General features: G+C 50.4%; 1 protein-coding gene across 1 annotated transcript in view; it reads right to left on the reverse strand.

Annotated features, from left to right (window-relative positions):
- Positions 1-4,706: 4,706 nt before the first annotated feature.
- GRIN2C (glutamate ionotropic receptor NMDA type subunit 2C) overlaps positions 4,707-11,345 on the reverse strand; it is a 36,271-nt gene continuing 29,632 nt past the window's right edge. Inside the window, exons 10-12 of the mRNA XM_019542510.1 lie at positions 10,570-10,757; positions 9,012-9,244; positions 4,707-7,047 (exon numbers count right to left, since the gene is read on the reverse strand). Coding sequence (XP_019398055.1) covers positions 5,467-7,047; positions 9,012-9,244; positions 10,570-10,757 — 2,002 coding nt within the window. The 3' untranslated portion in view covers positions 4,707-5,466. The remainder of the gene's footprint in view (positions 7,048-9,011; positions 9,245-10,569; positions 10,758-11,345) is intronic.

Below are 11,345 nucleotides of genomic sequence, written 5' to 3' on the forward strand. Positions count from 1 at the left end.
ACTGTAAAACAGGCACTAGTGAAACACCGACACTAGTGAAATCAGGCACCCAGAAATTCAGGTCTTCAAACCACCAGCCCACAGCAAAGCCTCTTCATTTTCCTAGTTGCTCCTCTCTTTCTGTTTCCAACTAGACAAGCTCCCTCTGTTATTTTCTCTATCTGCTGATGGTGCCCTTGTCCCCCTGCTTTACCTGTAGCAAGATAAAGGGAGTTTTGATGGTTTGGGCATTTTGCCTGGCAGTTATGCATGAGACTTGTTTCCCATTTTCAAGAACAGGTTAGCCCAACACTTGTCTAGGATGGTTTAGAAAGAGAAAATCCTGTCGTGAACAGGGTGTCAGACTAGACGTGACCTTCTGAGGCCCCTTCTAGCCCTACTTTTCTATAAGTCTGTAATATACTTGGGTGTGGATGCAAGATGCACTTCTCCTGAAGCTGTTACACTGTGAAGAAAAGGTGATGGCCCAATGAATCCTAAATTATTTTCTCCACACAAGGACATTGCCAGGAGGGGCAGACAGAGTCCACATGCTCTGTGTAAACCGGCAATTCTCAACCAGGATGGCACAGCACCATGGGGTGCCTTGAGATCCTCTGTGGGGTACCATGCACTGTTAGCACTATTAGGTTTTCAAGCATGATTCACACGATAAACCCAGATATTTCAAATAGGAACCCACAGTGTTGAAAACAGTCTGTCCTGTCGTGGTCTTTCTGAGCTCTTTGCAACAGAAAAATGGCTCTGTTATTTTTTTGTAGCCAAAAATAAGTGAAAGCTAAGAGCTGGCATTTTCCAAGGGGTGTCTTGAATCTACCCTGGGGTGCCTCACGTCTAAAAAGGTTGAAAACCACTGGCACAGACTTGTTAGGGATATCAGTCATGAGTTTGGATCCTCTTCAGACAAAGGATGGATCTGAATCTCACTCTGCTTCCCCTTGGACAGCCACTCCAATCAATAGGCTGGCAGAAATGCACTGTTTCTTCACAACAAACTTTAGGATCTTGGCAGGCAACTGGGAGCTGGAGCATGCCCAAAAAGCACATTGGAGTCTGTGAAAACATAAGCTCCTGCCCTTATTTCCAAATGTCTCCAAGTGCACTCAGGGTTGTGTTAACATTGCCTGTACCCATTGCAAGCAGCAAATGAGGTTTTCCAAAATCTAAGGATATAAAGAGATATCTGGATCGTGCAACATCTGTCTCAGCTGGTGAGTCTCGCTTTAATTGCGTTTGAATGCCAAGTTGCCAAGAGTATCGATTCAAAAAAGGAGTTTGCCTGTAGTAATTCAAGAAAAGTACATCTCATGGAAGAACTTGGCCCCTCACCCAAGTCTTTGAGGACAAAGCTTTAAACGGATTTGGGACCTGTGTTTGATTCGCAAGTTCTTCGCTATATTTTATTTATGCATCAAGTAAACTCAAATGATTAATTTAATTTTCTTAGTATTCTCTTGGTGAGTTAGGAACTTGAAGTCCTCTTGCCTACCCTAAAAGGTAGGCTAAAGCTGGCACAGAGCTCTAGACTTGTTTCAAAGGAGATAGCGGCAACAATAAAATGAGTTAAGGTGGAAGCTGGGACTTAGACCTTCGGGTTCTATTCCCAGCCGGCCAGGGATTTAGGGGGAAGTTACACCGCACACTTGGACCATACTAAGGACATTTAAAATGCGAGCATCCACATGTTAAAGTTCGTTAACTTGTGCCCTCTTGAGCATGTCAAAGTTATACCACTTCAGGCGAGGGTTAACTCTAGGCCTTGCTACCCGGGTTGTATTAGGGTCATTTCAGTCTGCACCACGGAGACAAAACCAGTAGTTTGCAGTCCTCCAGCATCCCAGGATACATCACTCCCAGTCCCCCCGATGGCAACCTGCTGACCGAGCTGCTGTTTTTCAACCCGCTGCTGGCGGTCTCGGTGCCGGGTTCGCTCGAGGTCTCCTTGAGGATGGACTGGGTGGGCATCACCCGGATCGGAGACCTCCTGGACTACACTGAGCAAGGATGGCTGAGCCCAGTGGCGCTGGCCTGGCACACAGGCTCGGCCATAGAGCGTGCAACTTGCTCGCGCCTAGTATGGGAGGTGAAAGCTGCGCTGCCCGTAGACGCCCTTGCCTACGTTGACCAGGTCCTGTGAGAAAGTGGTCCCTGACCTCCTGAGTCCCCCAAGCCAGTGGAGTTGCTTATTGGGTCCACCTCGTGGCAGGCCCTGGGGTGCTCCCTGGCACACCACACATCTAAACTGGGGGACACTAGCCCGGTCCGGTTTTCCACGGCCCATCAACGCCAGCTATACACGCTCGTCCACCATATGATCCACCACACCACCCTCGTGGCCCGCCAGGACACCGCCTGGCGAGACTATTTTGGCGAGGGCAAGACCAACGGGCCCCAGTGGCAGAGCCTGTATTCCGATCTGATCCCCAGAGCCACCGGGAACCTAGGCTGGGGGCTCCTTCACAGGGCCGTCACGACGGGCGTGTGGCTGGCCCATTTCGAACCAGTCTCCGACCAGCGCCCATTCTGTTTTGAGAGGGAGACTCTGGCGCACCTTACCATCAAGTGCGCCAGACTGCAGCCCCTGCACCTCCTCCTCCAGAACTTGCTCCTCAAATCCTGGCTGCACTACTCCCCTCACCTTTGTTTATGCACACCCCATCCGTCGCCCCACTACTGGTCAACCTCCTCCTGGCTCTGGCCAAGCTTGTCATCTGGCTATCCAGGAAGAAGGCTCTGGCCAGGAAGGCTCCCGATGACCTCGTGGCTGTTTCCTCGGTGTCCTTTGCACGCATCTCCGGGCGGAGTACCACTGGGCAGTAGCCGCCGGCGAGCTGTCTCAGTTTGCGAGCCGGTGGGCACTGTCTGGGGTGCTCTGCTCGGTGTCCCCCGGAGGAACACTAGTTTTGAACCTATGACCTGCATGAACACACCCTGTTTTCTCTTTTGTTGCCCCCCATAATTTATTGGTGTTTTTAAGGCGCTAGTCGCCTTACCCAGTGGCGGCCCCCTTGCAGTTTTAGGCTTTTAACTTTTTTAAAGCTTTTAGCCTTTTTTAAACTGCCCACAGAACATCAAGCGCCGGACGCCAGTGCGACACCCCACTCCTGAACTTTTAGTTGATGTCATCATAGCGCTGGTTGCGCACTGCCAGAAAAGCATTGCGCAATGGTGATGATGGCCAGGCTGGACCTGCCCCCACTGGGGCGTAACATTGGGCCATCTCTGGTCTCCCACAAGGGATCCGGAGGACATAGAGAACTCGGCCGCCGACCACTGGCGACCCCCAGATCCAGCGGCACATCCGCGTTGACAGAGGACATCAAATAGTCCCCACGCCTCCCCATCTTCAACCAGAGCAGGGATAGACTCCAGGTATCCTGCCTCCTAGCCATGCCCCTACTCACCACACTTCTAACGACAAGAAGCAGTACTAACTCTTAACATGCAACTAATGTTCTAACTTCTACACCGCTTAACACGCCGCAGGTTTAGTATGGTCTAAGTGCAACGTGTATCTTCACTTACTGTGTCATCTCAGGCTAGCTGACTACCATCTCCATGCAGATGGGACGCAACCTAGCTACAATTGCTGCCCCTTTTGCAGGTGCTCCAAGCTCTAGTGTGGAAGACGGCTTCCTGTTTGCTGTACTGAATAGGTCCAGGAGCATGATTAGGTCCTTTGGTTGTGGCCGTGTTGGTCTAAGGACATAGGCAGGCAAGGTTCTTTGAGTAGACTAGGTGCTTTGCACTTACGCTTTGCTGAAAAGCCCTTGGCCACCCACTGACATGGATAAAATGTGGCGGCAGTAGAAGTACCATGAGGAAAGTCAGGGGACAAGTGCATCTTCATCCAACAGGAGCTCTAAACACTCTTGCCTTTTGTCAGGTAATGAGCAGCATTCCTACCACATATGGTTTCTATTTGGAGAAGGCAAATGAAGACACACATTAGTCATTCAAGCCCCAAGGTATCCTGTGACACTAAATGAAAAATTAGTAGTTAGGTGATGTCTCCTCAGGAGGCCTTTGATCCTGCTGCGACTATAATGAGACCAAGCAAAGGAACACAAAGCGAGTCTTAGAGAAATGAGATACAGAATATCAAAAGGTCTTTTCCTAAACAGTCTGGAGTTAAATTAAATACACTTCCCCTGACTGCTGTTGAACAGCTCAACTTTCATCCCAGTGAGCTTTGTTTGGGTGTGAAAAATGCCAGGCAAACGGCGGCTGGATTGATTCATCATGTTTTCTAAATAGGGGCAAACAAAGCATAGCCAGGAGGATTGGCACAAAGCTAAAAACCTATATATTTGTATTGTGTCCAGAGAGAGTTCAGGCCAGTACATCTCTATTGAGAGCTACTGGCCTAGACAAGCAGAGCTCAGCTGTGCCACAGCTTCCTATCGTACAACTACCCAGAGGAAATCACAGATTTACTCTGCACTCCTACAACACAGTTGTAGGAAGGGACAAGGGTCTAACTGGGGAGAATCAGCTGTGGGATTTGAGGACAGTGTAAACCGGGGTCATCCAAAAACTACAGTAGGGCAAAGCTGAGCAACACCAGCTGAGAGTCTAGCTCTGGTTTATGAAGTTTTTAGCTGTTCTTCAGAATCAAAGAACTACGGTCAGTGCAAAAGATAGGAAACCTTGGATCCGCTAGGCCAAACATGCTACAGAGTGATGGAAAAAAGGGCTAAATACAATGTAAAATGTGTCTCTTTAATAGCCTGGGAACTGCATTTTCAGTTCTTACTTTAAAAGAAATCAGAATGTGAAGAGAAGGGGAGAGGAAGGAAAAAAAAAAAATACTGAAAATGCCATAGTGCATTTGTTTTGCTAAATCCCATGTATGACCCCTGTTCGTTAGCAAACCATCCAAAGCAGCGCATCAGTAGAAGCAACAAAGTCCAGGATTGGGAAGCTGTTAGATGTCGCCCACCTTTTCATGGAGAGCAGAGCTGTGGGCACATCCTGCAAGTTAACTGGCACAAACACTAAAATGACTGACGTTGTATTTGATACTTTAGAGCTATCCACTGAGCATACAGACTGTGAGCGTTTCACTGGATGAGACAGAACCCATGCCGAGGAGCCCCAAACAATGGAAGACTTAGGAATTTGCACATTAAAATGCCTTTTACAGCTGGTTTTGCTGTCCTCCCCAGCGTCAAAGAGCTGTTGCTTTATCGGGGGTTTTTTGGTCCATCAGCCACTGAGGAAAGAGAAAAAGGTCACTTGTTCATCTTTTGATCCAGACCAGGCGAAAAGTTAGAACGATTTTCCTGCTGCAGCCAACGGGCCAGAGAATCTCACAGGGTGAGATTTCAAAGGCTCCCGCGTGGGCCTTTTCCCCAAGGGTTGAACCAGAATCTGTCGTCTCAAAGATGTGCGTGTGAGCAGTACAGATATGAGCCAAGCACAGATAGTCCTAACCCTGCCCACCCCCCGCCCCCCTCCCCACTCTCACACCTCCGACTCCAGGCTTGAGAGTCGTCTCCAAGACCTGGCAGGGTAGGGGCTGTTCATTCGCTGGGCTGCCAGTAGGTCCCTCTTCTCCATATTGACCATCTGGAGAAAGGCTGGTTCCACTCTGCTTCGACCTCTGCAGTCTCTGTATACACTGTCAAAGTACATGGTCCTCCGGCTGTCCTCGTGGACCAAGTAGTCCCTGCTTCCAGGCGACCAGGGAGCCCGAGTGACGCACCCGGCACTGGAGTGTTCGCAGAGCAGGGGAGTCCCCTGGCAGAGCTGCCCCAAGCACACAGGCAGGTTGGTATAGGAGTTCATGTAGGCGTATTGTTTGTGCACCACCGTGGAAGAGGCCCGGTGCAGGCCTGCGGCATGTTGTAGGCACGCTTCCCTGTAGGAGGGCAGTCTGGCCGGCTGAGAATGGACGAGTCGCTGGCCCTCCCAGGAGAGCCTGGGGTTTGCCTCTGTGCATTTCCTATTGCACACGTAGCTGGGCTGAAGGGCTTCAGCAGGATAGTGCTGAACACTGGGCATCGGCATCTGCTTCAGAGTGGCTCTGGGAAAGAGGTCCGGTATATCGCCTCGCATGGATGATTTGCCATCGTGCCTCTGCAGGCCCAGGGAATGGCGTTTCTCGTTCTGCTCCCAGGCAGAACGCAACAGGTTAGCTCTCCGGCCCAGCTTCTCCTTCCTCAGCAGAGGGAGATCTGCTGCTTCCGACTCTTTGCATGCTGTTGCTAAAGGTCTGCAAGTCCTATCTGCTTTTGGGAAGGAGTCATGGGTGCAAGAGGAAGGCAAGAAAGGGCTTTCCACGCCTTTCCTCTTCTCGGAAAGCAGCCTTGCAAAAGGGGTTGCTTCCCTGTGTCCGTCTTCCCTGTACCCCAGGAGAATGTTCTGGGGGAGGGCCTCCTTTCCGGCCCCCCTGGCCCCTGAGCGCTTGTGCTCTTTGTAGATGTCTGGTGGAGGAAGCTCCCTGGGAGGCTTCCGTGGCGAGAGAGTTGTGCTCACGTGGTTCCCCAGCCGCACGTGGTTTCTACACTCGGCTGGAGGGGTGGTCTTGACCAGGAGGTGGGGGAAGCTGCTCACGGTGGAACCTGGAAGAGCTTTATCCCCAGAGCAGCTTCCTCGAAACTTCAGGGGTTGCAGAAACTGAGGCTGCTTGGTTATCCCCCTCCATTTCTCACTGGCTGACAGCCGGGAGTCCACAAAGGACTGCTGAGGGGCAGGGAAGGGTTGAGGAATGGCCCTCTGAGCATAGGCTTGCCCCAGCTTCTCTGCAGCTGCCACGTTGGAGGAGTTGGTGGGCCTGTTCAACCCACTGCTGTTCTGCACAACGAGCTGAGGAGTCCTGAGGGAGAACGTGGTCTGGAGGTTTTCGCTCCGGTTAGTCCAGTTCTCAATGGTGCGCGTGGCATTCTCCAGGGAGCTCCCAACGCTGGCCGTCGATACCATGTCCTTGGCAGCCTGCAGCATCTTCAGCACATTGGCCTGAGCCGAGTTAGCAGTGACGTCTGGTGTGTGAACGCGGACGGGGCTCTCCAAATTCTGGACTCCACTGAAACAGCTATAAATGCCCTGAGAGAGAGAAAGAGCAACAGAATGACCAGATCACCCCTGGGACCATGCTTGGAGTGAAGCGGAGGGCAATGAAGGGGATAAGCCAAAGCAATCCATTGCATACAACGTTCACATTCACAGAGGATAAAGCTGCTAAATGTGATCATCAGCTGGGAACCATCCCACGAATGGAGGCAAGCCTCACATCAGTGCTCTGGGCCTTGACCACCCAATATAAGGCTCTGTATTTCAAGCATTTCCTCTTTTTCCATTAGATTCATCCCTGAATGAGGACACCAGTCACCATATGGACTTGAGGGCAGAGAACTTCCCACCCCACCTTCCTAGCCCTCCTTCAAGTTCCACCTGCATGGCCAGAGCCAGGATTTCATCTTTTCTTCTGATACCCCACCATCCTAGCTTGGCATCATTCACTCACTCGCTCTTGTTCATCACATGCAGCAAGGGGCTTATGGGAGAAATAAAATATATACACTGAAGTTAATGCCAATCAAGTTTTAGACAAATGCTTGGCTGGGCTGGTTGAGTCAGGGACAGTCCTGCCTTGAGCATGAGGCTGGACTAGATGTGAACTCCTGCGATGCCTCCCAGGCCTGTGATTCCACTTATGATCAACTCACACAGCTTATGGAGGGCCTACCGGGGAGTTCCAGCACCCTCTTCCCTGACTCTGTTTAACTGGTGCAGGATGGTTTCCTTATTGACAAGGTTCCTGTGAATCCACTGTTGTGTTCACCCCAAGTATCGAGAGAAACAAGATGACTCGCGTCACCTGTATGGTGAAGTGAACCACCATGCTGGCGAGCGCACGCTACTTTAGGAACTGATGGCACCAGCTAGGTAGCTGAGCTTGCTCCTTGATCTTCTCCCTTCTAGATGTCTGCAGACTTGACTTTGGGTTTCTCCGGTAAGTGGCAGAATCTGCTCTTACCGTATTTCTTGTATATAACTCACACCCCAATTTCCAGGAGCTGGCAGGGAGGTGGGGTGTTAAAAAAAAGATGTGTGTTTTATGTGAGATATTCCAGTATGCTGTGGATAAAGTAAAACTAAAGAAAGTTCAAACTTAGATTCTCCAAATCACAATAGCACATGCAAATATCTCACAAATTGTTAGAGATCAGGTTCAGGCTGGACATCGGGAGACATTACTTTGCAGTTGGGGCTGCCAGGCTCTGAAACGGGCTCCCAAGGGAGCTGGTGCTCTCCCCTACCTTGGGGGTCTTCAAGAGGAGGCTGGACAGATATTTGGCTGGGATGATATGACCGCAGCACCCATTCCTGCCCGGGGCAGGAGGTCAGACCTGATGATCTGTTTAGGACCCTTCTGACCCTAAGTACTATGATGCTATGACACTATCCCCAATAACCACTCTCAATTGTTTCCAGTATGCTTGAGAGCAATGACAGGGAGTTCCCCTGAAGCAGCTTCATACACCTTTCTGGATTTGGAATGTGTGAGCAAGAGTGGGGCGTATTTAAGAGTGCCCAGGAGTGCTGGGGACATGTTATAGATGCATCCTATAGAGACAGCTGCAGCATAACCTCCCTCTGCCAGTTTCTGCCTCAAAAATGCCTGATCTGGAAGGACTTCTCTAGGGGCAAAAAGGAAATCATCATGGCCTGCCCAGTCCATGCCTTCTTGCCAAGATGGTCCACAAGCAGAATGACCACAGAAATAGCTTTCATGTTCTGAATGAAGCAATGGGAGTGCACCTCTCCCCCAGACACCAAACAGCCATCGGGCACTAATTCCTTTCTGTTGCTACTGACCAGGACCACATTCTGGTCTGCATCCTAGGGGCAAAAGACTCAGCACCATGGTAAGAGAGGAAACCACTCTGCTCTTATTGCTGGGGGCACACTAGATCTTCCTGAATACCTCAGCTCCAAGGGGGATGCAAGTGGGACGTGATCATGGAACAGCAGTGTATAAGGTGGGCAGGGGCTTAGGCACTTACCCTGCTGATGGCCAGGAGGAAGTCAAGTTTGTGCGACTTGGGGACAGAGTGTCGCAGTTTCCAGTACACGAGGTGTTCCCAAGCAAAGACCAGCAGGCTCAGACCCATGGCCACCAAGAGCATGTAGAAGACACCAGCCATGTTATCAATATCCAGCTTGCTGCTCATCACCTCATTCTTCTCATTCTGGCAGATGCCCGACAGCCACACCGTCTCCAGCTTCTGGGTTTCCCCTGGGAAACAGTTATGCACACAGGGACAGAGTGAAATCCTGGCAAGGCGCTTCCTGTGTCCAAGCAGCCAGCATCACCCTCCCGCCCCTCCCTTCACAGCCTAATGTCTCTCTTGTTTCAGGACCGGGACAAAAATCAGTGTGCCCTGAAAGTGGTTATGAATGGGAGGAACACCCAGCTCTGGTGGCAGCGAGTACTGTACCAAGACACGTCATGTTTCCTCTGTGCATGTGATACCCCCCCGAACCAAGAGTAGTATAGGCGTCTCAGCCCAGCACAAACAACCCCTGCTTCTCAGTGCTCCCAACAGAGCTGTGGCACATGCAGCATGTTGGGGAACAGACATACATGCTGATCCCCATCCATATAAGGGACGTGCTTATGCCTCCATTTTCCCTTCTAAATACCATCCACTTTCCTTCCCTCCTTTCTTCTATCCATCTTGCTCTTTCTCCAGCCTGATAAGCCTCTTTTCTCCCCTCTCATCCTACCAATCTCTCCCTTCCCCCTCTAACACATTACACTTGACATTTTCTCAGCTCTCACTCAGTTATATTTTACTCCCAAGCCCTACGTTGCCTTGCTTGCTCCCCCGCCCACCTTACATTTTGCACACAGATCACTTGAAGTCTCAAACCTACCAGAAGTGTTTTATTTCCTTCGAGAAGGAAGAGAGATTTCAGAGAGAATAACTTCCAGACACCAAACAGGAGAGACTGGGCCTGATTTAATGTTAACCACAAACAACCCGACAGAAAAGAACAGCTTTCTGAATCCTTCTTGGTACTTTCTCTAACATGCAGCTCACCCGACAGAGCCTCTGCTTGACTGCACAGAGTCTGGCACCAGGTTTCTCGAAGGTACTCAGAGAAAAGATACTCATCCTAAGTGATTTCTATGGAGCAGAGAGCCTGAAAACTTTGGGGGTCAAGATTCTCAGCAGATGCAATTTCTGCTAGCCGAAGAGGGGCCCGCTATCTGGATGACTCTGTAATGCAAGTATTGGCTTGAAGGGGCTGCAGGATCCTCTCCTGGTTCTTAAGGATTTCATTTTTAAATAAAACAGTGGCAGCTTTGTATCACAGAGAAGAAGGAGAGAGAGACAGAGAGAAAGAGAAGATGAAATAAGCAGGAGAAGATGAGAGATAGGCAACCCTCCTTTGTAATGGCTGATTCTTGTGATAACATTGTTGGCTCAGCTCTGCAGGGAAAGAAGTGTGATAACATTGTTCTGTGACCTCTGGGAGGGATGAGCTGTAAGACCTTCACCAGGTAAGGGGTGGACCATTCCTGCTGCCCAGCTCCCGGCAGGGAAAGATACCCACCGTCTCCCAGGAACTGCAGAAGAGCCAAGTCGATCGCCCTCTTCCACCGGGAATCCTTCTGGAGGGCAATGCCATAGCCAGTGGTTGCAAAGACTTTCCCACTGCCAATAGTCACCAGCTTGCAGCCCTCATCCTTCCCAGCCATGTAATTCAGCACCGCAGCATCGTAGATAAAGGCATCCAGCTTCCTGGAAGCAAGGAGAGAGATCAGCGCAAGGGCAGCACTCAGAGAGGCAGGAAAGAATTAGATACAATCGGGGTAAAACTAGTGAAGGAGGAAAACGAATATTACTATTTCCAGGGCATTGGATACCCCAAATCTCAGACCTCCATGTTCCTTTCTACCCAAGGTGGGGCTGCTGAAATTTCAGGCAGCTTACCAGCTCCGCAGTCAAGAAACCCAGGCTCAGGAGGAATTTGGGCTTCATATGCTCCCAAATTGGTGAAGGCTGCCTTAAGCAAATCCCATTGCTCCAAGTGAGATCTTCTAAAAGGCAATGACACAACTGTACAGATCCCTTTGCACACCACTGAAATGTGGCCACCACGGTAGTGAAATGCATCAGCTGCTTAACAACTCACAGCAATGCTATACAAATAGTTTAGGGACTAAAGTGAAGGGACAGAAAAAACCAACCTGTCTCCTTTGGAAATTACACTGTCAGAATGCAATTACCAGAGCTGAAGTGCAGCAGGCTGCTAGGGTTGATGGCCCTGTGTGCATACAAGAATTGCCATGGGTTCACCAAGGGCTGCCAGGCATCAGGATGTCAAAT

This window comes from Crocodylus porosus, unplaced genomic scaffold (genome assembly GCF_001723895.1).
Source record: "Crocodylus porosus isolate Cpor-Errol unplaced genomic scaffold, CroPor_comp1, whole genome shotgun sequence".
Taxonomy (NCBI): Eukaryota; Metazoa; Chordata; order Crocodylia; family Crocodylidae; genus Crocodylus; species Crocodylus porosus.